This window comes from Rhinatrema bivittatum, chromosome 4, assembly GCF_901001135.1.
Source record: "Rhinatrema bivittatum chromosome 4, aRhiBiv1.1, whole genome shotgun sequence".
NCBI lineage: Eukaryota > Metazoa > Chordata > Amphibia > Gymnophiona > Rhinatrematidae > Rhinatrema > Rhinatrema bivittatum.
The window spans coordinates 346,245,160-346,270,118 of NC_042618.1; the positions used below are offsets into that span (position 1 = coordinate 346,245,160).

The 24,959-nt window shown below is 45.5% G+C and overlaps 1 protein-coding gene across 8 annotated transcripts in view; it reads left to right on the plus strand.

The window, feature by feature from the left end:
• The window catches only part of CACNA1G (calcium voltage-gated channel subunit alpha1 G), a 468,525-nt gene that overhangs the window by 361,872 nt on the left and 81,694 nt on the right, over positions 1–24,959 (plus strand). For 6 of the 8 annotated variants that reach the window (XM_029600643.1, XM_029600645.1, XM_029600651.1 and 3 more), the window contains 5 exons: positions 1,965–2,149; positions 13,308–13,434; positions 15,605–15,730; positions 19,562–19,651; positions 23,150–23,363. In XM_029600643.1, coding sequence (XP_029456503.1) covers positions 1,965–2,149; positions 13,308–13,434; positions 15,605–15,730; positions 19,562–19,651; positions 23,150–23,363 — 742 coding nt within the window. The remainder of the gene's footprint in view (positions 1–1,964; positions 2,150–13,307; positions 13,435–15,604; positions 15,731–19,561; positions 19,652–23,149; positions 23,364–24,959) is intronic. The other 2 variants (XM_029600644.1, XM_029600649.1) reach the window with 1 other exon arrangement.

Sequence of the window (24,959 nt, forward strand, 5' to 3'; positions counted from 1 at the left end):
TTTTTATTTTTTTAAGGTGTTCTTGACAGTTTGTGTACTGGGGGATGCGTTAGGATGCTGACCATGTCTGCCTGTGTTGTGTTTTCAACTGTGGGTGCGCAGTAACTTGCACACACGACCTTGACAAGCATAAATTGAATAAGGACCTGGACATACACACACGAGCATGTTTTAGAAATGAGTGCCCCGTGTAAGATCCAGGTATTTCCAGATGTCTCCAGGAGCACTCAGTTAAGGCGGAAGCAGTTCCTAACAATGAAACAGAGAGTACTTGGCCTAGGACCCTGATGTGTTTTGAGTTAATGGTGAGTCGATAAAGTTGAGGCTCTCCATTGCTTTGGAGACAGAGCAAAAAAAAAATGTCCAAGAACCTACTAGTGTCTTAAGGTTTCCAGTTCTCATTCAACAGCATCTCTGGGCTCCCATTGCTCATACTGGGGGCCAAGGTAATAAGCCGCACTGAGCTGAACGCAGGTTTTTGATTGTTTTAGCATGAGGTTTTTGGTGGTAACCTTGCACACACATAGAATAAGAGTGTTAGTGCTGTAAAAACCCACGGCAAGCTTAGCATGTCGGATGCAAATTGCAGATTAGTAGCCTTATTAGTATTACCCTGCAGTGTTAAAAGGCGTGCTGGAGGGAAAGTTACTTAATGCTTCTCCTTTTTCTGCAGGAAATGTATTGCCTGGTCGGAGGCAAATATTAAACTTCCTACAGGCCGGCCCAACAAGTTCTCCCTCCCTCCCTCCCTTGCATGCCAAATTACTCCCTCTCCAGGTCTATCCTCCTTCCCACTTTCTCTATCACTTTATATGAAGTCAGCCCAGCAAGTCTGGGTCCAGGTCCATCCCAGGCCCCTCCTTCTCCTCTTAAAAAATTAATCAGGCCATGTGAATTCCAAGCCCTCCAAATCCATCCTCCATGCCCATATTAATTTATTCACTCCTTCTCTGTCTGCCAATTGGTCCCTCCACTGTCACATATCAGTGAAAGGACCAATCCCCCGTCCGAAGGCTGTCCTTTCAGAATTCTTAAAGGGGATTGGTCTTTTCACTGACATGTGACAGTGAAAGGACCAGACAGCTGTCAATGAAGGAACATCCCTGCCAGAAGGTAAGGAGTTCCTGGCTGGGGAGTGGGGATTTGGAGGGCTCTGGAGGGCTCTGGAGTTCACATGGCCCGATTTAATTTTTTAAGAGGAGAAGCAGGGAGCTGGGAGGAGGACCGACTGGATCTGGACCCAGACCTGAACCTGCTGGGCTGACTTCATGTAAGAGGAAAGAAAGGGAAGAGAGGCCTGGACTGCCTGGCCCGCCAGGCCTGACTTCATTGTGTGAGAGGGAGCGTTTCAGCACGCCGGGGTGGGAAGGAGAAATTCCCGACCTCTCCAGTGGGCCAATACACTTGGACAGCCTGGCCACATCGGCCCACTGGAGAGGTCAGGAATTTGTTTGTTTGGGGGGTTTTTTTTATTAGTGCGGGTTGGCATGCAAATGGATAATGAATCAATAAAGTGCACTTTTTTTTTTTTTTTTTACTTCTGCTCTATTTACATCCCACGGGGACCACGTTGCTTAATGCCCATGTTAAAGAAAACCCATGCTAAAATCTAACTCTGATTTTAGTGCAGGTTTTAGCACATAGTCCCCTTTGTTAGGCAATGCGGTGCACTGTAACTGCTACCATCCCTAGCCCTGGAGTTGTATGTGTCGTCGGGTCAGCTTTCATTAGCCTTAAAAGCTGACCTGACACATACAAGTTCAGGGCTATTGTTTCAGTTCCCAGACCTAAATTTCTCTTTCTCTTGGCTGTGTGCGTTGTGCTATGTAGCAAGTTGATAAACCATTGAGCGGAAAGCAAAGGAATGAGATGTTCCTATTTCAGAAGTTATTGGAACAGTACATGTTGGATGGAAGATTTCTTAGTCCAGTTCAGTCTTAATGTGTAACATGTTGGTTTGGCAGGTGGTGGCTCTGGGTTGGTGTTTTGGTGAAAAGGCTTACCTGAAAAGTAGCTGGAATATGCTGGATGGGATGCTGGTTATGATCTCTGTCATTGATATTCTGGTTTCCATGGTATCAGACAGTGGAACAAAAATCCTTGGCATGTTAAGAGTTTTGCGGTTACTTCGCACTCTCCGACCACTGAGGTAAGATAACCATGAAAGACCATCATCTTCTCATTATATACGATACAGAAGTTGATAATGCTGAGTTTGTGTGCCTTCACTAACCAGGAAAGAGGTGCAGTAGATAAACCTCTTGTTCTAATGACTTTCTATCAAAAGCAAAACAGATTCATGGCACTCCAGATATATCGTCAAAACCTCTTGGCTAGGATCAAAGCCTAGGGGCTGAGCTGTGAGCCGAGGATGAACCTCTCTCGGCCTTTTGGATGAGATTGCAAATCTGTACGATATGGGGAGTGGGGGGGGGGCGCGGTTAATCACCCTTCCACCTGAACCCACAGGGGACACAATTATGTTGTGACCATTGTCAAAGTAGGAAGATTAAATCTATTTAAAAATTAAGCTAGACTAGGAGGATGACAGATGGATGCAGCTTTTGTTTATCTGTTAAAACCGATAACAACCTGATAAAAACTTCTCAATGTGAAAATTGGGCTTGTCGGTTTTAACCAATAAGCCCTGTGGTCTGATTTCCACTGCCTCTCTCCCCCCTGTCATTAGTTCAGAACTAGATTGCCTCTCTTCATCATGGCTTCTTTGCAGCTGCCGCTGTGGCTCTTTCCTTTGATTTGGGGGCAGCTGCAACCAATATTACTAAAATGCATAACTCACAGCCATTTGGAGCTCCCTGCAGTCCTTACACTGGCCAGAAGAGTGCTGTGGCATGAGAACCACGGGGACTGAAATTCAGCATGAGTCCAACAGTTCCCAATATTATCAGCAGCTGCAGCCCAGATCGGAAAAGGTGGCAGTGGAGCATTGATAAGTGAAGGATAGTCTGAGGCTGGGGAATTGCGAGCACCATGCTGGGGGGAAAATGCTGCATCTTTTTTTTTGGTAATGTATTAAGATGGGGTGTTGTGAATACTGTACTGTGCAGATTATGCACTCTAAGAGACATGCACATCTATTTTAATTTGAGAATAATCTATGTTACAAGAAACTAGTGAAAACTGCCCGGCAATGCTCATTGTCTGGTCGATGACAGCTATAAATTTTAAAACTGAAAAAAAGTGAAAATGATAAATATTGTTTTATTTTGTTAAGTAACTAACAGAAAGCATATAGGGAATCTCTTCATAAAGTACATTGACAGTATATTAGACGTCGCTCACTGTCCAACTCTAGAGAGCACTAAATAGCGATGGTTATAAAAGAAGATTAAAAAACGCCGGTGACAGTGCAGATCCCTGGGGCAACTGCATCTTTGATCATCCTCCAGTGAGAGAAATAACCAGTTGGTCTTATTTTCTGTTTCCTGTCTTTTAACCAGTTCACAATCCACGACAGTGGCATGGCCATGGCCCACCCACTTAGGCTCACACAATCAGAGCTGCCTGACACTAGCAGAAGAGCCCTGCAGGATGGCTACCACGGTTCCCATCCTGCGATTGCCAAAGAAAGAGAGGGGGCTGCCGGGGGCCCCATCCTGCAGTGTTGGAAGAAGGCATCTGGCAGTGCCTGAAGTAGATGCCGTGTGTGTGTGTGTGTGTGTGTGTGGCAGCCTGGGTATGTGTATGTGTTTTTGTGTGTAAAGCAGCCTATGTGTTTGGAGGGGGGAGCCAGTATGTGTATTAGGGATGTGAATCGTTTTTTGTCGATTTAAAATATCGTCCGATATATTTTAAATCGTCAAAAATCGTTAGAGCCGCGATACAATAACAATTCCCCCGATTTATCGTCAAAAAATCGTAAATCGGGGGAAGGGGGAGGGGAAGGGGGAGGGCGGGAAAACCAGCACACTAAAACAACCCTAAAACCCACCCCGACCCTTTAAAATAAATCCCCCACCCTCCCGAACCCCCCCAAAATGCCTTAAATTACCTGGGGTCCAGAGGAAGGGTCCCGGTGTGATCTTTTACTCTCGGACCTCCGTGCGTTGTAGAAATAGCGCCGGCGCTACCTTTGACCTGTTTTTTGCGCAAAATGGCGCCGGCCGTACGGCAACATGATTCGACTGCAGGAGGTCGTTCCGGACCCCCGCTGGACTTTTGGCAAGTCTTGTGGGGGTCAGGAGGCCCCCCCAAGCTGGCCAAAAGTCCCTGGGGGTCCAGCGGGGGTCCGGAACGACCTCCTGCAGTCGAATCGTTTTTCCGTACGGAAAAACGATTCGCGGTAGGAGATCGTTCCGGACCCCTGCTGGACTTTTGGCAAGTCTTGTGGGGGTCAGGAGGCCCCCCCAAGCTGGCCAAAAGTCCCTGGGGGTCCAGCGGGGGTCCGGGAGCGATCTCCTACACTTCTGACGTCGGGGGACAAAAAAAACAAAATGGCGCCGGCGCTACCTTTGCCCTGTCATATGACAGGGCAAAGGTAGCGCCGGCGCCATTTCTACAACGCACGGAGGTCCGAGAGTAAAAGATCACACCGGGACCCTTCCTCTGGACCCCAGGTAATTTAAGGCATTTTGGGGGGGTTCGGGAGGGTGGGGGATTTATTTTAAAGGGTTGGGGTGGGTTTTAGGGATGTTTTAGTGTGCCGGTTTTCGATTTACACGATATTTAAAAAACCCAAACTGCGATGATCCGATTCCCTCCCCCTCCCAGCCGAAATCGATCGTTAAGACGATCGATCACACGATTCACATCTCTAATGTGTATGTGCCTATGTGTGTAACTGTGCCTGTCTGTGCTGTGTGGGGAGCCTGAGAGTCAGGGCTTTGCAGACAGAGCATATTTTGTGCACAGTGCACCTTCCACTGTTCAGGGCACCACTTGGTGGCCACAAACAGACATGACAGTTTGTCCGACGCAAGCCTTTTAGATCTATAGTTATCACATTAGACCACTGCAAGTGGAGTATTTTCAATGAATTGAAAAGGATAGTGCCCACATGGTAACACTGATAAACATTGATTCTAAGCACCCTTAAAAAAAAACCTCACAGGCCCTACTCGTAGTTTATTTTTTACTTTCTGTTTCTATGTCATGGTACCAGTGATGCCCAAAGTAATTTACAGTGCAAATTATACAATCAACAATCATCAGAAGTAGCAAATAAATTGTAGATTAATGCAAACAGCAAAAAGCACAGTATAAAACATTCCAGTCTGACATACACAGCCAATAAATGCTTGAAGAAATTGTAGCTGAAAATACCCAACTCTACATTCTAAAGGCAGTTTTCAAAGGTGTTTACACAGGTAGATTTGTGTCTATCTGCATAAAAATGCCCTTAGAGAGCTGCGAAAAAAGGTGCAGTCAAAGCATGCACAAGGATTTATTTGTTCTCTAGGAAATGCAGAAGGTGGATTACAAAGAAAGATGTGAATTATAGTACATGGGTGGGGGGAGGGGACATAAAGTACCATATTTCAGACGCAAAGTACAACCAATTCCAAATTTTCAAAGGGAGTTGACTTTAGTGGGGGGGCAGTGGGTCTTCCTCTTTGAAAAAGAGCTTGCAGGTCGGGGGGAGGGGAGGGGGGGTTACAAAGTACCCACAAACCTGCAAACTCCCCTCAATGTGTAAAACTTGCCACCCCCCACCCCCCCCATATAGGTTTTTAGAGTATGTTCCTTCTCTTTATATGCCTGTTAAACTTTTAATTAATTAGTGCAGGAACCTCTTGCAAATGAGACTACAGAGCCAAAAAAAAAAAGAAGGCGAGGCTAAAAGCTTCAGCAGCCATTTCACTGCCTCCCAGGGGGTTGTCAGGTTCTGAGGGGACCATCCCCCCTGGTTCTCGAGGCCACTAGAGTTGGGGAGATTGAGGACCCTGCATCCATTCCTGGCTGGGGTGATACCGGGGAGCCCGGCTCACTTACCCTATTCAGCGCAGGACCCACGGAGCAGCTAAGTATAAAAAATAAAAAAAAGAAGAAGTTTCTTACGGCAGTTGCCGCGAAGGCAGTGTTCGGCCGGCGCTGTTTTTACCTCCGCGGGAGGGAGATAGGGGACTTTCAGCTGGTGAGGCAGGTTTTTCTTCCTCCCCCTTCTCTCGCCGATTCGCCGATGCCACGTGGTGCGGCCCGGGACGGCCTGTGCTCTGCATGCCTCTCCGGAGGCGAGGGCACGTCAAATGGTGCTGCGAAAGCGGAAATTCGGCTGGCCCGCGCCTCAGGAAGGAGTCGGCGCCTCAGCTCTCCTTCTCCGGACCCGTTGCCGCTCAGCACGGGAACGGAAGCCATTTTAAGTAATTTTCGCGCAGCAACGCAGCTGGCAATGCAGGGAGGGTTGGATCCCCCTCCCTTGTCCCTGCAGCAGGCAGCCCCCGGGGGGGAGGCCTGCTGCAGGAAGGAGCGGCAGGCTCTGGGAAGGACGGCCTCGAGGAGGCCTCAGACTCCTCCTCAACATCCTTTTCTGCAGATTTGATTAGATTCCTGCATAAGGCCTATAAATTGCAAAAGGCGCATAAGAGATGCCCAGGGGGAGGTTCTGTGCCGCTTCCTGGGGCTCATCTATCCAAACATTCGAGACCCCTGGAACTGGGCTCCGGTCCACAGGTCAAGCATCCCCTGAGGTCTGGGGCAGTTCACTCTCAGGAGGTAGCTACCTCTGAGGACTCCTACCCGAACGAGCCTGGTCCCCGGGACAAGCCCTCTCTGGGGGCAGATCCCGGGGGTAATCCCGATCAGGAAGGCTGTCCTAATCCTTCTTCCTGAACACCCAGGGCCGGTGCAAGGGGATTAGGCACCCTAGGCGAATCTTCTGCCTTGTGCCTCCACACCCCCCTCCTGGTCACGCCACCCCACGGTCTCGGCCCTGACTCCTATCTCATTCTTGATTGTGCCTGCCAAGTGTGTGGTTTTCTGGGCCGCGAGCAGGTTGGGCGCTGCTCGTAGCCCGCCAAATCGTCACTCCTCTTTGCTGCTGCTTGTGGCCCGATATGGCTCGCGCCCAGTGGCATACCAAGGGTCTCTGGAACCTGGGGGCTAATGCATTTGTGTGCCTCTCCAGCACCCCCCCCCCCCCTCCAATCCTTCTTGTACTATTGCGTAAGGCCACAGAAAATCAGTGGCATTTCTAGACAGAAGAATTTGGGGGGGGTGGGGGGCAGCCAAAATGACATTTCCTCATCACACCCACCTCCATAGCATGGTCCCCTGCTTTAAAATTGGCTATAAAAAAGTCTTAATAAGAAAGATCAAAGGGTTTTCTGTGTAATTTTAAAAAGTTGGCCAGTTTCACACCTCTAGTAAAACTACTATTAAAATTATTTGATAGCTTTATTCAACTAATTCTATATGGCTATGAGAGTGAAGTCTAGAAAGTATACAGGAAGGAAAAGAATGTCAATATAAATCCTGCACCTCCATTTCTGTAACATACTGTGCATCCATGGAAATTCACCCAACAATGGAGCTTGGGTGTTTCCCTTACAACTCATCAAACACCAGAATTTGAAAACATTTTTTTATCACCTCACAGTAATAGCAACACAAACACCTTCCACTGCCAGACACATTGTGAACTAACACAAAACACCGCCTTCTCAAGTTGCAAGGACAGGTTCAAGATTTGTTGTCCAATCATACTCCAAGAGTATGGGATTATTTGCGGGTCCTTGGCTTGATGACATCCACTCTGGAATTGGTTCCTTGGGCCTTTGCTCATATGAAACCACTACAGTCCACATTGCTTTCCCACTGGAACCCGGTTTCCGAACAATATCACCTTCCCCTTCCCGATACAGCTCGGTCCAGTCTGGATTGGTGGCTACTGGCGGACAATTTGCGATGTGGAGTACCTCTGGAAGTCCCCGATTGGATGGTGGTCACCACGGATACCAGTCTCTCCGGCTGGGGAGCAGTTTGTCAGGAGACATCGGTCCAAGGCCAATGGTCCAGGGAAGAGGCCCAGTGGTCGCTCAATCGTCTGGAGACCAGGGCTGTGTGGTTGGCATTGCTGGCTCTTCAGCCCCTCCTACAGGGAAAGTCGGTCTGAGTTCTGTCCGACAACATGACCGCAGTGGTGTATATCAATCACCAGGGAGGAACCAAAAGTCATCCGGTGGCGCTCGAGGCTCAGCAGCTGATAATCTGGACAGAGCAACATCTAGTCATCATAGCAGTCTCTCACATCGCCGGGGTCGACAATGTTCAAGCTGACTTTCTCAGTCGACATTGTCTTGACCCCGGAGAGTGGGAGTTATGCGAAGAGGCCTTTCAGCGAATATGCGATAGGTGGTCCAGCCTGGTGGTGGACCTTATGGCAACGTTTCAGAATTCCAAGGCCCCTCGATTTTTCAGTCGGAGGCAAGAACGGGGAGCAGAAAGGGTGGATGCCCTAGTGGTTCCCTGGCCGAAGGACGTTCTTCTCTACGTGTTTCCGCCCCGGCCTCTGATCAGCAAAGTACTGAGATGGATAGAGGCTCACCAGGTAGAGGTCATTCTAGTGGCGCTGGTCTGGCCATGATGTCCGTGGTTTGTGGATTTGGTCAGTCTAGCGGTGGATGGTCCCTTATAGTTTCGGGATCTTCTACACCTTCTCTGTCAGGGTCCCGTTTGTTCGGAAGAGGTAGAGCGCTTTTGTCTAGCGGCATGGCTTTTGAGAGGTGCTGGCTAAAGAACAAGGGTTATTCAGACGCGGGTAGTGGCTACTCTTCTGCGTTCGCATAAGCCCTCTGAGTCCCTGATGTATGTCAGGGTGTGGGGTGTTTTTGAGTCTTGGTGCGTGGACCACCAGTTAGATCCTACACGAGCTTTGGTCTCCAATATTTTGTCCTTTTTACAAGCCGGCTTGGCTAAAGGATTGTCTTGCAGTTCCTTAGTTGTTTTCGTGGTAAGTTGAACGGGGTGTCTTTAGCGGCGCATCTGGATGTAGTGCGATTTCTCCGGGGAGCGAAGCAATTGTGTCCTCCGTTCAGGAACCCTTGTCCTTCTTAAACTTGGTGCTCAAGGCCCTGTATGCCGCACCCTTTGAGCCTCTCAAGATGGCGACTTTGAAGGATTTTACATTGAAGGCGGTGTTTCTCGTGGCTATTTCTTCTGCGCGCAGAATATCGGAACTACAGGCCTTATCCTTCAGGGATAAGGCCTGTAGTTCCGATATTCCGATATTCCGATATAAGGATTACCGACGCAGGTGTTTCCTTGAGGACTGTGCCTTCCTTTCTGCCAAAAGTGGTTTCCTCTTTTCATTTGAATCAGTCGGTGGAGCTTCCGGCTTTTCCCAGTTTGGACCATTTGGATCCCTCTTCTAGGGAGCTGAGGAAGTTAGATGTGCGCTGCATTATGTTGTGTTATCTGGAGGTAACCAACAGTTTCCGTATGTCGGATCATTTGTTTGTGCTCTGGAGTGGTCCCAGAAGAGGGCATAAGGTGTTTAGAGCCACGATTGCTCGGTGGTTGAAAGAGGCCATTGAGTCAGCGTATCTTCTCGTTTGTCGGTTGCCTCCGGTCAGCTTGAGGGCTCATTCTACATTTGCAGGCAACATTGTGGGCCAAGTGTCAACAAGTTTCCCCACAGGAGATTTGTAGGGTGGCAACTTGGAAGTCGTTACATACATTTGCTCATCATTACCGATTGGATGTCCAGGCTCCAGGCTCGGCTGGCTTTGGGGAAGGAGTTCTCCGAGCGGGACTCTCAGGGTCCCACCCTGAGTAAAAAAGCTCTGGTACATACCAGGAGTCTGGACTGATCCGGGTACGTACAGGGAAAGGAAAATTGGTTCTTACCTGATAATTTTCGTTCCTGTAGTACCATGGATCAGTCCAGAGTCCCGTCTATTTCTGCATAGAGGTTACAGAGAGTCCGCTCATTCACTGTTTTGTGTGCAATCTGCAGATAAGTGCATACTGTTTTCCAATTTTTTTCGCAAGTTCTCAGATGTTCTAGTGGGTTCTGCTTCCACTTGGGGTTCGTGAGTTGGATGGGTTCATTCCTAACCTAGGTGGAGTGGGGTCCCGATGAAGTTTGGTTAGCTAGTTCAGTTTTTTTGTGGCATTCTGCTTTGATATCGATTAATACTGACGGACTGCAGGTGGCACCTCAGGTTATAGGGCAGAGTCAGTCAAAGCTTTCTCTGTCTCCATCTGGTGGAGGGGAGGCAAAACCCAGGAGACTGGACTGATCCGTGGTACTGTAGGAATGAAAATTAGCAGGTAAGAACCAATTTTCCTTTTCAGGATATTCACAGTGAATAAGCATGAGATAAATTTGCATACAATGGAGGCAGTGCATGCAAATCTAGCTCATACATATGCATTATGGCTATCCTGAAAACCAGGCCTGTTTGTGGCTCTTGAGGACTGGAGTTGACCTCTCTTGAAAAAAACTATAGACTGGTGGTTCTCAACCTGGTTTTGAGTACCCCCTAGCTAGTTGGGTTTTTAGAATATCCAAAATGATTATGCATAACATAAATTTGCATGCACTGACTCCATTGTATGCAAATCCATCTTTTGCATACTCATATTGGATAGCCTAGAAACCAGACTGGGTAGAAAAGGTACTCTAGGACAGTGTTTCCCAATCCTCTCCTGGAGGCACACCTTGCCAGCCTGGTTTTCAGCATTGCCACAGTGAATATCCATGAGAGAGATTTGGGTCTCCAATGTATGCAAGTTTATCTCATGCATATTCATTATGGGCCGGATTTTAAAAGGGTTACGAGTGCCAGGCCTATTTTAAAAAGGCCCGGCGATGCGCGTAAAGCCCCGGGATGCATGTAAGTCCCAGGGCTTGCAAAAAAGGGGCCGGGAGGGGCCAGGCTCCTGGCACAGCGGCCATATTTGTCGCTGTGCCGGGGATCGTGTGTTAGCAGTTGGCCGGCACACACAACTTACTTCAGCCCCAGGGCTGAAGTAAGTTTTGAAACAAAAAGAAAACGTCAAAAAAGGTAGGGGGGGGGAGGTAGGGGAAGGGAAGGGAAGGTGGGGTGGGGGGGAAGGGAACGGGGGAAGGCAGCGCGGCTCAGAGCGGGCTCGGCACGCGCAAGGTGCACAATTGTGCACCTCCTCCTGCGCACCGACCCCGGATTTTATAACATGCGGGCGCCTGCATGCGCATGTTATAAAATAGGGCGTACATGTGTGTGCGCCGGGTATCATGCACACATACGCTGCGTGCGCTGCTTTTAAATTCTACCCCTATGGGTGTAAGGAAACCAGTCTGGATAGGTTTGCCTCCAGGAGAGGGTTAGGAAACACTACTCTAGTAGCAGGTTGAGAACCAGTTCTATAGAGCAACCAGCTTTGTGCAGGATCTGTTGCATGCCATTTTGCATCACTGCAAATCTTTTGGCTGTTAAATTTGCAATAGTTGAAATTTTTCTTCTCTTACTGCACTCCACCACTGTGTCTGGATGTCTGCTAAGGCAGTATCTAATCCAATAAAGATTTAAAGTACCAGTGCACAAATTATAAAATATTATTGCACACTACACAATTCATTCTATTTCCACATGTGAGTCTTTGTTACACCGAGTACAGAGTTCTGAAGTATTAAAGCAAAGCAAGGAGCAGTTGAATGGTATTTTCTGCACCGTCTCTGCCCCCTTATGTAGAGATGTGTGTCGTTTTTAGTTTTCGGGTCTTGTTTTCCAACTGTTCTTTTTTTTTTTTTTTTTTGGCGAAACAAACTGGAAAAAAAACCCCACCCCAACCCTTCAAATTTACTTAATTACAACCCCCCCCACCATCCCAATTCCTCCCCCCAAGACTTACTAAAAACCCTGGTAGTCCAGCGGGGTCCCGGGAGCGATCTCTCCCTCTCGGACCGTCGGCTGCCACTAATCAAAATCATTTTCTAAGATGGCACCAGCCATCCATTGCTCCTACCATGTGACAGGAGCCAACGAATGGCACCGGTAGCCCCTGTCACATGGTAAGGGCAAAGGGCCACCGGCGCCATTTTGATTCCTGGCAGGCCCAACGGCCCGAGAGCGGGAGATCGCTCCCGGGATCCCCGCCTGACCACCAGGGCTTTCAGTAAATCTTGGGGGAGATTGGGATGGTGGTGGGTGGGGGGGGGGGGTTGTCATTAAGTAAATTTGAAGGGTTGGGTTGGATTTGGGGATTTTTTAAAAATAAATGTGCCCCTGCCACCCCCACGCTAACCCGAAAAACTAATTTTTTTCCGAATTTCGGGGAAAATCCGTTTCGGGATTCGGGTCTCCCGAACCAGGACGAATTAGGAAATTTCATTGAAATTGTCTAATTCGTGATAAACAAATGCACATCCCTACCCTTATGCACTGTGCTACTGATTACCTAGACCAGGCTTCATCCAAACAGGGGTGCCATGTAAACAGCATCTTAGAAGCTTCACTGCCTCTGTGTGAACCTTTCATTCTGTATGTGCTGTTTTTTCGTTTTCCGAAGGTTCATTTCCACCCACTCTGCTTTAACCCTTTGTTTGCATTAAGAGAGGTTGTGCTAACATCCAGCCCATTTCTAGAGACATTCCTCTAATGTTTACAGCTGCTGTTGCCTGTGGTTTAGAATTGCCTGCACAGTCTGTTTTCTAATGGGACAGCAAATGCTGATTTAAGGGAAGCTCAGGGGTGCTGTTGGGCTTGGTATTGCGTTTTCATGAGAGAACCAGCAGTAATTCAGCTTGCTGCTACCGTCTAGTTGATGCACTCTTAAATGGCCCTTTTTGATACAGTCTTCAAAATCAGATTCCTTTGCTCAATTTTAAACTATTTTTCTGTGGAGAAGGAGGGGACTCTTTTCATTAAGGTCTGTTTCTTCTCTATGGCCTGCAAATGTTATCCTACCATTTATGAAATATCTGCTCAGAGGTCGGAAGGAAGACAATTTTGGTCTCACTATCGACGTCTATGGCACCCAATTGTACAAATTTCATGGCAGGTCGCATCTCTTACAGTCTTACAAAGTTGGTCAAACAGATTGATCAAGTGAATGTTTTTTTGGCTGGACATTGTTTGTAATATGTTGTACATTGCTTAGAAAGTTTTTAACAGTTAGGCGATTAACAAAATTCTTTTAAACAAATCACCTCTCTGCAGGGTTAATTGCCAGCCAAGACACAAGCTCTATTTTATTTTGCTCAAGGTTTACACAAATAAACTAATATCATTATTTCCCTGCATATAGATTAATGCCTAGAGATGATGTAATATGTAAAAATATGGAACCATTCAGTTTCTATCAAGCTGAACATTAAGGTGAATCTGGTGTATTATTATTATAGTCTTGTTTATGTCCTTGTCTAGAGTGATCAGTCGAGCCCAGGGGCTGAAGCTGGTGGTAGAAACACTGATGTCCTCCCTGAAGCCCATTGGAAACATAGTGGTCATCTGCTGTGCCTTCTTTATCATATTTGGGATTCTCGGTGTTCAGGTGGGTTTCAGGCGGAGCAAAGATCGGAAGGCGTTTAATGATGCTATGTATTAACCTCCACACCATCCGTACCCAAACCCTTGGTACTTCTGGTGCAGAACTGGGGACCTATTAGACTTAACTAAAAACCTGTGAGGTTACTTAACTGGCATTCACCAAAATTTAAAAGCAAAAAAAAAAGTGTTCCATGTTCCATAATTGTAAGTGATGTGCAAATTCTGCCTTGGACCTCCAGCTGTTCTAACTTCACTGCAGAAATGTGGCTATGAACACACACCACCTCAAAAGGATGTCTGGGATCATTGTTTTTTTAATGCACACATGCAGGTAGGAGACTATACAAGCCAACTCTGTGCCACATTTCTTTTCAAAACTATAAAATAACAAAGAATGTCTTTAGCTATTCTGGCCACAGCTATACCTGCTGGGATTTTCTCTCTCTCTTTTTTGTGTTCTCAGATGCACAAAAACTTCTACAATGATAAGTATCCACCTTGTGACCAGACTAGAACAGCACACAAAATCCAAATAACATACTTGGGTGTTTTAGAGGGTTTTTTTTTTTTTTTTTTTGCCTGTCACAAAATAAAATAATGAGGCCAACGGGCAAGCATCCATCAGTATCTAACCAACCTGGCAATTATTCCAGCAACAAAAAGAGGCGAGTGGCAGCCGCCTTGTCACAGGCGCCTTTTATACCCTTGCACAAACTGTGAAGCAAAATGCAGTAAAAAAAAAAATAATAATAATAACAAAACAATCTAATCATGGTAAGCTTCTATACTGAGAAAAACCAGAGGCTTGCCTAGACATTTTGAGACCACTTAAAAGTCTGTTTTTAAGAGAAGCATATTATTTTGCTGCCCAGTACTGTTATGCAGAGATTGTAAACCTGTGGGTGGGTGGTTTGTACAATGAAGACCATGGCCCCCAGAGTGGGTCCTCGTAGATTCTAACTGCGATGAATGCAAAAGCAGCACTGTGCAGGTAATGAGATCTGCTGTCATTTATAATGTATCACCCAGACCTAAAGTACCAGAACAGTGATCCTTAGGTCGGCAGCCTCACCTTAGAATGTCCTAGAGCAAAGAGCATTTTTGTGGCCTGCTACAGGGTGGCGGCGGCGGCTGGGAGCCAGCCACACAGCTCCCCCTGCAGGATGCACTCTGCTAGTGATATTCAATGTAGGGGACATTAAAATAACACATCCTTCACTCAGAAGGCTGGTGCGCGTAAGGAGTAGCAGCCACTGCCCTGGAAATGCTGCAAAAATATCACATTACCATTATTTTCCCACTTCATTTCAAGCTGCCTGATTTAGTGCTGTTCTTCTGTTTTACCACAGCCCTGATGAGCAAAGGGATTGCCCAGGCCTGGCTGGAAATGATTGAAGAGTTTAGGAGTGTGAAACTAAGCTGTCAAGAGATGAAAGACTATGATGCATTCTTTACTTCTTTCTTGTTATTTTATAAAACAGGGTGGGGTGAAGGGGGGGAACCGTAGAGTGCACATGGACTTGTCAACCCTCCTCCATCAGGAGGTGGATTCCTTTAAGTTTGACCAACATTGATTTATTTTAAAATGTTTATTGCCCATGCCCTCCAATAGTTCAGGGCGGGGTTCAAAGTGAAATATACATAAGTTTTCTCTGCTGACCCCTCTCCCCCCCCACACACACTTTTCTCCTAGAAGTCACCTTTCTCCAATATTCTTAAATGGGAGCACCTTCCTTTATCCTCTGTTTCCCTGTTACGATCTTGTGGATTTTGACATGTATTGCAGATGGAGGCGTGATGCAATGGTGTAAGATTTGTTTTAAGTTAATTGCTTGATCAAGAAAGCCAGACTGGGTCCTCGAGGCAGAGAAAGAGATAGTGGCCTGCCCCAGATCACACCAATTGTCAATGGCAGGCTGGCAGCTGCAAGATTTGAAGGTGCCAGGATTTCTAACCACTAACTCTTCTCCTGTCTACCAGCAGTGAAGACATAGGGCCCTCCCACACTCAACTGAACGCTTGCATGGTTAATCAACTGATATGTTGCAAAAATTCAAAGTAAATTGTTATCTTTGCAAGGCTGAAGTTGCCTCCTTCCAGTTGACTTTGGGTAACACATGCAGCATTCGCTGTAGGGCAATGATGATAACTCTACTCCTTCTCTCTCTTTTCAGCTTTTCAAAGGGAAGTTTTTCTTTTGCCAGGGTGAGGACATCAGGAATATCACAAACAAGTCGGATTGCCTGGAAGCCAAATACAAATGGTCCCGACACAAGTATAACTTTGATAATCTGGGCCAGGTACATATGTTATGGTAAAATAAGCTATGTCTTTGCCTTGATTTAGTGGACCAGATTAAACCAAATCAAATCTAGGATTTTATTTTGCACCCCCTCCTCCCCTACCCCAATTATTACTTCAGTTTAGGTACACTGGAAATGGTGATGTTTTTTATTGACCCAACAAAAATATCCTACATAAACGTTAAGGTATGTTAACTTTTGATGACTCATCATGGATTCCTTCGTCACATGTCTGTGTCACAATTACAGAGAAAGCTAATTTTATATTCAAAGAAGTACATTCTCTGTATATATTTAAGTCTTTGTCTGACTGAGGTCAAGCAACGCTTTTATCTGGCAGGCTATCCAGGGCAACTCATACATTAATAAAATCGTATAAGGCACCCTTGGGTAGCCCACCATATAAGAACTATAGATAAGTAAATAAAATGAATACACACTGATGTAATGAAGTATCGTATAATGTTTGAAAGCACTTAGATAGGCAATTGTAAATAAGTGTTTTTTTAAATTTCCTTCAGAAAATGACCAAGAAAGGGACCTCTTAAATAACAGGTGGGAGGTTGTTCCAAAAGAGGAGAGAAGACATGAAAACAGGAAGTCCATTAGGTCAAAGAGAGAATACATAGGAAGGTGTGAGAATGGGGGTATACACTTGAGTAAACCAAAGAGGAGAGGTGGTGACTGGCAGAATCATGAATGTATTTGTAGGGGAAGAACAGAAGATTGTTCTACCCTGTAGCAGAGTTGATATAAAAAGGAGGAGGAAGGTAGAGAATTTGGGTTGCACGATGTTGCAGAGATTGAAGAGAGCAAAGGAAGGAAATGAGAAGATCAGATAGGAGGATGTTAAAGAAGTCAAATCCAGAAAAAAAGAAACACAGCATGGAGGTGAAAATTGCCCATGTTGGACACTGAGAATGCTTATTATGCTGCTTTAGAGAGACATTTTCTGTATCTGGCAATATTGTTTGGCAAAAAAAAGCTATTTTGATGCTTTGGGCGAAGGAATCTCTGCCCTGCCTTTTATTGTGGGAGCAATTCATGGTCAATTATTTTTATAATGATTTTTTTATATTCCAAGAGTGGAAACTCTGCAAAGAAGGGAGGGCACTCTTCAGTTATGGACCAGATATTGTAACACCCTGTCAGTGGAAACTCAATCTTCCATCGCAGTATTTGTGGTATTGCATACTTGATTTGTAGCAAGCTTTATGTGAATGGGTGTGAATGTGTAAGTGATTAGTACGAGGAGAGTTTGTTGTGGGGGTGTTCAGGGTTAAAATGTATAAAAGACAAGAGACATCTGCAATTTCAGTAGAATTGATGTTTACTGTATAATCTCTGTATTGTTATTTGATTTGCTCTTCCTGTTGTAATTTGTCCATTAAGTCTCTTGAATAAAGAAAGTTTAAAAAAATGAAAGATTTTGAAGCTGGAAGCAGCTTGAGTAAGAGAGGATGGGTATGGAGAGAGAGTGCAAGGCCAGTGGTTACACCCAGACGTTTAGCAGAGTTGGAGAAGGAGAAGGGTTAGAGTCAATGGAGGAGAAGCCAGGGGAGGGGGGAGAGAGGAGTGATTGCAATGAATGGAAACAATTCCCTATGCTTCAATTTGAGTAGATGAGCAAGAGAATTCTAGAGCAGGGGTGCTCAAACTGGTCCTACAGGCCTCTCCCCCCCCCCCCCCCCCCGGCCAGTTGGGTTTTAGGATATCCCTAATGAATATGCATGAGAGATATTTGCATATATAGGAGGTAGTGCATGCAAATAAATCTCATGCATATTCAGCCGCGCCCCCCCCCCTCCCCAACTGGCCGGGGTGGGGGGGCCTAAGGACTGGTTTGAACACCCCTATTCTAGAGCACCTCCAGAAAGACATGGTAGAGAGATGAGAGGTATGCTCAGATAGACTAAGGGAGATTAGTGAGAGAAAGCAAGAAAGATATGAGTTTCATTAGCATACCACCAATATGAACACCCAAATGAAGAAGTGTATACAAAATCCATAATGTCTATAAAGTACAGTGGCCCCAAGGCAAAGCCCTGAGGAGCACCAATGAAAAGAGGCAAGTGTTGACCCTGAATGAACAGTCAGAAAAGTAGGTGAGCCATGCAAGAACCGTCCTAGAGACACCAAGTGGGGAAAGAATAGACAGGAGAACAAAAATGGTAGATTGTCATGAGTCATGTGATAAATGGATTAAGAGCCATCTCAGTAGCATGAGGTTGAAAACTAGACAGGAAGGAGTTAATGATATTAGCAAGGTTTGAAGGTAAACAGCCCATTCAGAGATTTTGGAGAGGAAAAGCAGAAGAGAAATACGATGGAAGTTTCAGATTGAAGAGAAGGCTTTTTACGAATGGGACAGACCACAGCTGTTTTATGGAGGAGTGAGGAGAATATGATTAGAGGTGTTGCATGCCATTTGACAGAGAACTGGCAGGGTTGGACAGATAGTAGAAATAATAGTAAAGAGAGGACAGGAGTCAGAGGGAGAGGGGCAAATGCTTATGACCTGGCAAAACAAGACAGAGGACAGCATAGAAGGAAATCAGTCTTGTAGCAGAAGGGCAACAATAGGAGAAAGAGTAGCAGTACTGGTATAGGGAAACAGGGACTTGGGCATACAGATGTGAGTAGGGAATGTCACAGTGGTTGTATGTAGAACGTGGGGCTGGAGATAAACTACACCTGTACAACCATAGAAAAGAATAAACAGGACCATACAGGCCAGAGCCTCGAGATGAGTGAAAGGACAGACTGATGTTGTCTTTCGAATGTCTTCTGATTGCAGCCTGCAGATTGCTGCTGCTCACAGGGGTTAGCATAGTATATGTAATGAGTGCATGTGCAGGGCAAGTTTAGGGAACAAAGAGAAAGGAATAGAGCATGCAACTCTCTCTTGGGAAAGCACATTGATGGACAGCATGTATGTGGTAGGAAGAGGTTTAGAAGATACATCAGGAATGAAAGGCAGTGAAAACAATGATGCATAAACTGTGTTAAGTGCCAAGATTTTATAATTTTGACTAAGCTAGTTCAGTAATGTCCACAACTATGGAGGAATTAGAGGTGCACAGAATGTGTGCTGAATCCTCTGTCTTCAGTAAGTCTGTTGGTTACTGATTCCAGTAATCTGTGAGGTTAATATTCAAACGGTTTGGTTAAGTTCCAGATGTAACCGGACAAACCACAGGTTTTCAAAATTCTCATGCTCTAACTGCCTCCAGGTTCTCTGGTGAAGTAGTTATTCAGGTAATGCTTATCCAGACAGATTGGAGGTATTTCTAGAGGCATTCTGAAGCAAGAGTTAAGTAGGCTGGATAAGTTATCTGGATAACTTTAGGACTCCCAGAGAATAGTGCTAGAGTTGGCTGGATTAAGTTATCCTGCTAACTTGGATTTTATCTGGGTGTATTCAGTGCCAGTGATCTTGGACATGTTATACAGCTAACTGTAGCTGGATTTTTTGAATATAAAGGCCTATATATTTTAATTTACATGCTTTCCTCACCTGTAATTTATAAAACTTCCACCGCTCAGAGCATTGCTCTGTATTAGTCAGTTCTAAAGTGGGTATCAGAATCCTTCTGGAAAGGACTTTGTATTTATCAACTGACTTAGAGCAAGATTGATTTGGGGGAGAGAAGAAGCCCGAGGCAACATTATTTTTACAAAAAAAATGCCCCTCTAATTTATTAGAGCATAAAATAGAAAAGAAAGAGAGAGAGAGAAAGGGGGCAAGCGATAATGTAAACTTTACAAAAGGAAAAATATAAAATTTTATTGTAATCAAATATATGTTATTTCTTTTCAAATGCCCAGGCCCTGATGTCTCTCTTTGTCTTGGCCTCCAAAGATGGTTGGGTAGATATTATGTATGATGGTTTGGATGCAGTAGGAGTTGACCAACAGGTACATTTTGCTTCACTTTATTTACTTCTGTGACTTACTAATGGTGATATGTGATATTGTACAAGAATATCTATTTTAATCTGATGTCATAATTCTATGCCACAAGTATGCCTTTAGTTAAACTCATTGGAGGGTTCTTTTTTAAATTTCCAAAAGTACCCAAATTAAGATGATGGAAATTATTACATTTCATTATTTGAAAGTGGGGTCTTTTTCACTTTAAAAACAAATCACAACATGAGAATACTTTCAGCCTTGAGCATCTGAAATTTTATCACTTCCAGAAGCTGAAATTGAGCTGAATTCTGGTTTGTATGCATAACTTAATTGGTTTATCAGTAGGGATGTGAATCGTTTTTTGACGATTTAAAATATAGTCCGATATTTTTTACATCGTCATTAATCGTTAAAGAGTGCGATACAATAGAAATTCCACTGATTTATCATGAAGAAATCATTAATTAGGTTAGTGCACACTAACGGGAGTTAGGACACAACCTAAAAACCCACCCCAATCCTTTAAAACTGCTCCCTTAGCCTCCTCCACCCTCCCGACCCCCCCCCCCCAAAAACGTTTTAACATTACCTGGTGGTCCAGCGGGAGTCCCGGGAGCGTTCTCTCGTGCTCAGGCTGTCGGCCAATAAACAAAAAACCCACCCCGACCCTTTAAAACCGCTCCCTTAGCCTCCACACCCTCCCAACCCCCCCCCCCAAAAAATGTTTTAAAATTACCTTGTGATCCAGTGGGCCCCGGGAGCGATCTCCCGCTCTCGGGCCGTCGGCTGCCATTAATAAAAACGGCGCCGATGGCTCTTTGCCCTTACCATGTGACAGGGTAACCGTGCCATTGACCGGCCCCTGTCACATGGTAGGAGCACTGGATGGCCGGCGCCATTTTTAAAGATGGCACCGTCCGTCCACAGGATGGCCCGCGCCATTTTTAAAGATGGCGCCATCCGTCCACTGGATGGCCCGCGCCATTTTTAAAGATGGCGCCGGCCATCCAGTGCTCCTACCATGTGACAGGGGCCGGTCAATGGCACGGTTACCCTGTCACATGGTAAGGGCAAAGGGCCATCGGCACCATTTTTATTAGTGGCAGCCAAAGGCCCGAGAGCGGGAGATCGCTCCTGGGGCTGTCGGCCGATAAACAAAAAACCCACCCTGACCCTTTAAAACCGCTCCCTTAGCCTACACCACCCTCCCAACCCCCCCACCCCCCAAAAACGTTTTAAAATTACCTGGTGATCCAGTGGGCCCCGGGAGCGATCTCCCGCTCTCGGGCCATCGGCTGCCACTAATAAAAATGGCGCCGATGGCCCTTTGCCCTTACCATGTGACAGGGTAACCATGCCATTGACCGGCCCCTGTCACATGGTAGGAGCACTGGATGGCTGGCGCCATTTTTAAAGATGGCGCCGTTCGTCCACTGGATAGCCGGCGCCATTTTTAAAAATGGCGCCGGCCATCCAGTGCTCCTACCATGTGACAGGGGCCGGTCAATGGCACGGTTACCCTGTCACATGGTAAGGGCAAAGGGCCATCGGCACCATTTTTATTAGTGGCAGCCGACGGCCTGAGAGCAGGAGATCGCTCCCGGGGCCCACTGGATCGCCAGGCAATTTTAAAACATTTTTGGGGGGGTCGGGAGGGTGGTGGAGGCTAAGAGAGCAGTTTTAAAGAGTCGGGTGGGTTTTTTGTTTATCGGCCCACAGCCCGAGTGCGAGAGAACGCTCCCGGGACCCCCGCTGGACCACCAGGTAATTTTAAAATGTTTTTGGGGGGGTCGGGAGGGTGGTGGAGGCTAAGGGAGCGGTTTTAAAGGATCGGGTGGGTTTTTTGTTTATTGGATCGGGCGCAGCCAATAAAAAAAAAATGATCGGGCCGGACAAAAAAAAATGCACGATTTGAATCAGAACCGGAACCGAACCGATTCTGGTTCCGATTCACATCTCTATTTATCAGTGCAGTTTCCCAATTAGATCCTTGCACCGGAAATTCACTTCTTTGTATGATGTGAAGTTAAATCGTCTAGTTGTGTGAGCATCATGAGTACAAATTGGTTTTCTTCATCTCTGAATATCTACTTTACCATACAAATAAACAAAGTAAAAGTGCTATTCTGGATGATAAGTAGGCTACCAAAGCATCGTGTAGTGAGAGGTAGTAATTGCAAATAAAATGGTAACGACTCTTGTGGCCTTAATCAATAGGAGGCCGTGCTATGGCTGATTGGTAGAACTACTGGCTTCGGAGTCGCCCTTCTGAAGACAATTATAAAGTGCACTTATGGATTGAGAAAATTGATTAATTATCTAAGCTGCCTCTCATCCGCTATGGCCATGGAATGGAAAGCAAGGACAGGGTCATGGATGTTTTTCCCATTAACACATCAGTAGTATTATCATTCCACCAAAAGAACAGTGGGATAGCGCCTCCACATGGCCAGTAGTAGAAACTGTTATCTAGTTTTATATAAGTCCTTTCCTCCTGCCAATCAAGAGTACCTATTATGTCTCCATGTAGCTCAAAGTCACTTCAGTTAAACTGAGACGTTTGGTTCTTTGTCTATGCCTGGAGGCTTACAGCTTACATATGTTCACTTTCCCATAATTACAGTTTTATCTCTGATGTAGCTTCTGAAGCTCAAACGTGTTCTCCCTGCTCATGACATCAATCAGTTATAGGTTGGTCATGAGCAAGGAGCGCAAAGCTCGATCTGAGCTGTCAGTTTACAAATAGCAGCAACAAAAAGCATCACAAAAAAGCTTCAACCACCATACGAAGCAGATGTGACTTGGAATTCTTAAAAGAGGAATAAAGCTGGAACCCAAGCCAAGGCAGGCGCTGGATAAAATGGCACCACGAGCAGGGTTTGGGGTTGTTTTTGTTTGGGGGTTTTTTTTTGGCATCTCGCTTCCCTTTCAGATTTGTGCATTTGCAGACTGATTCAAAAGGGCGGCACAGCGCCCAGGGCAGTCAAACCTTTTTGTTCACTCCTTACGACAGCCCTGACTCAAGCATTTTATTTTCACTGAGGGGGGTGGATTTTCAAAGAGTGGCTCAGTGGCCAAGATAGCCGGCTGTATTTGGGATAATTTTCAGCTGCAATCCAGCTGGCTAAACCTAGCGGACCAGATTTAAGTCAACTGTAATGGCATTCAGCACTAAGGGGCTTAATTTACCCGCCAGTGCTGAAAATGAGTGCTAGCTGGCTAATTTCGCCAGGCCAGACTCCCTAGGTGGGTGACTACAGCCCTTTGAAAATTTGTTCCAAGTAATCTTTAGCATTGCAGACACTACTAATACAGAAGTATTGTGTACCATAAGCAAGCTCGATCCGCTTCTAAGTGCAGAAGTTAAGAAATGGCATTCATGGCTAATGTTATATGGTCCATTTCCTGCTAGGATTTGTTTTTGTTCTCCAGTTTTCAGATTCTCTGGATTTTAAATGGCATGTTTCTTCACCTTGTGTTGTTTTTTTTTTTACTTTACAGCCAAGCATGAACCACAACCCTTGGATGCTCCTCTATTTCATCTCCTTCCTGCTGATTGTTGCTTTCTTTGTCCTCAACATGTTTGTGGGTGTTGTGGTGGAGAACTTCCATAAGTGCCGGCAACATCAGGAGGAAGAAGAGGCGAAGAGACGCGAAGAGAAGCGACTCCGCCGGATGGAGAAAAAGAGAAGGAGTAAGGAGAAACAGCTGGCTGGTCGGTAGTCTTTCCACATCTTTCTGAGTCCTGCTTGACCTTTGACATCAGCCTTAGCTCCTTGCCTACTTGCCTGGTTTTCTCCTTCCCCCTCCCCAACAGAGCATGTCCAGCTATAAAATTTGCATGCAGGCAAAGACTAGAAGCCATGAACATTTTCAATGGCTGCATGACAAAACCCTATTCTCTTCCAAAACGTAGACCTAGCACAGATCAAATTTATATACAAATAGTGAGAATTCTAAATTCCGCAAGAGTGCCAGATATCAGAGTCTGTGAATCTAGCACTATTGTTGCTAACTGGATTCCCTATTTGGTTTATTACAGCCTTGGAAATTTTGTGACCAAGTCACCTGATTCATAAACTAGTTTGAGTTAAACAAACCTTAATACAGTTTGTTCAAGGATGTAATAAAATACTAAAATCCATTCCATCGAAGAACTAGAAACCTATCCCTGCATTTTACTTGAGAAATACAGATCACATCGTGCAACTTAATGAGGAAATACAAGAAAACCAAAAAAACTTAGCAAGCTAATTTGTAACCTTCAAGAGATAGACAAGGAGAAGATACTGTTACATGGATGAAAGAATGGCCAGATCTGTTGAAATAAGAAGCGACCCCCCCCCAATACCTATATTCTCAGGATTCCTTTCTGTTTGGTTGATAAAACAGGAAATTGCATTCAGGTCAGAGGTCAGAGGTACTCGCCTCCATCTTGCATGCTCTCTCACCTTTGTTGAATGATTCTTCTCGTGTTTTTATGGTCTCATTCCTTCTGTGTTCAGTCACTCTCCTCTTTTCATACTCTTCTTCAGGCTTCCTCGCATTTTTGGCCCCCTGTTGGCCAGATGTATGTGAACTGAGAGGTTTTTGTCAAATCAGGGGGTTTGTTCTTGCAAACCCCAAACTGCTAGAATTTATTTGACTCAGAAAATATTTTAAGGCTGTGTTGAATGAAACTGTAAGCATGCATAGAATATGAGAAAGTGTTCCAGAATGATATTTAAAAATATTCATATGGCACTGTTGCAAACCTATAGAAACCATTTGCAGAGAAAGTGTCCCCAAGGGATAATTCTCCATAGCCACAAAGGTTAGAGGCTTCCCCGACTAATTATGTTTACTGTTACTCTCAATGAAATGAGGCTGGGGGTGAATAGTATATGTCCCACATCATACATGTTCTCTAGTTTGCCCTTGGATGATGTGTCTGATGGCTATTAACCTGGCCAAAACTGCTCAATGGTTACTTAAATCAGGTGTAGTCATTCAGAAGTAGCTACTTCAGTCTTTTGAAATAGCCAGCTTTTGGTCTGGTGAAGTTCATGTGAGATGCTTTCTGCAGGTATAAAACACTAACTCTGCACTATGCACACTTAAATGGAGAAATATTTTATTCATACACACATTTTTTTTCTCAGAAACATTTTGTCTTTAAAATATTGGGGCTTTGTTCCATGGTCTGTTCGCCCAGCAACCTCCTAGCTGGCCCCCAGGGTGAACCTATTAAGAAGCTGGTGTGCGAGTGCAATTCTGCATGAGTAGGTTTGGTAGAGGGCTGAAATATCACTGAAAGAATCTAGGTGAGAGT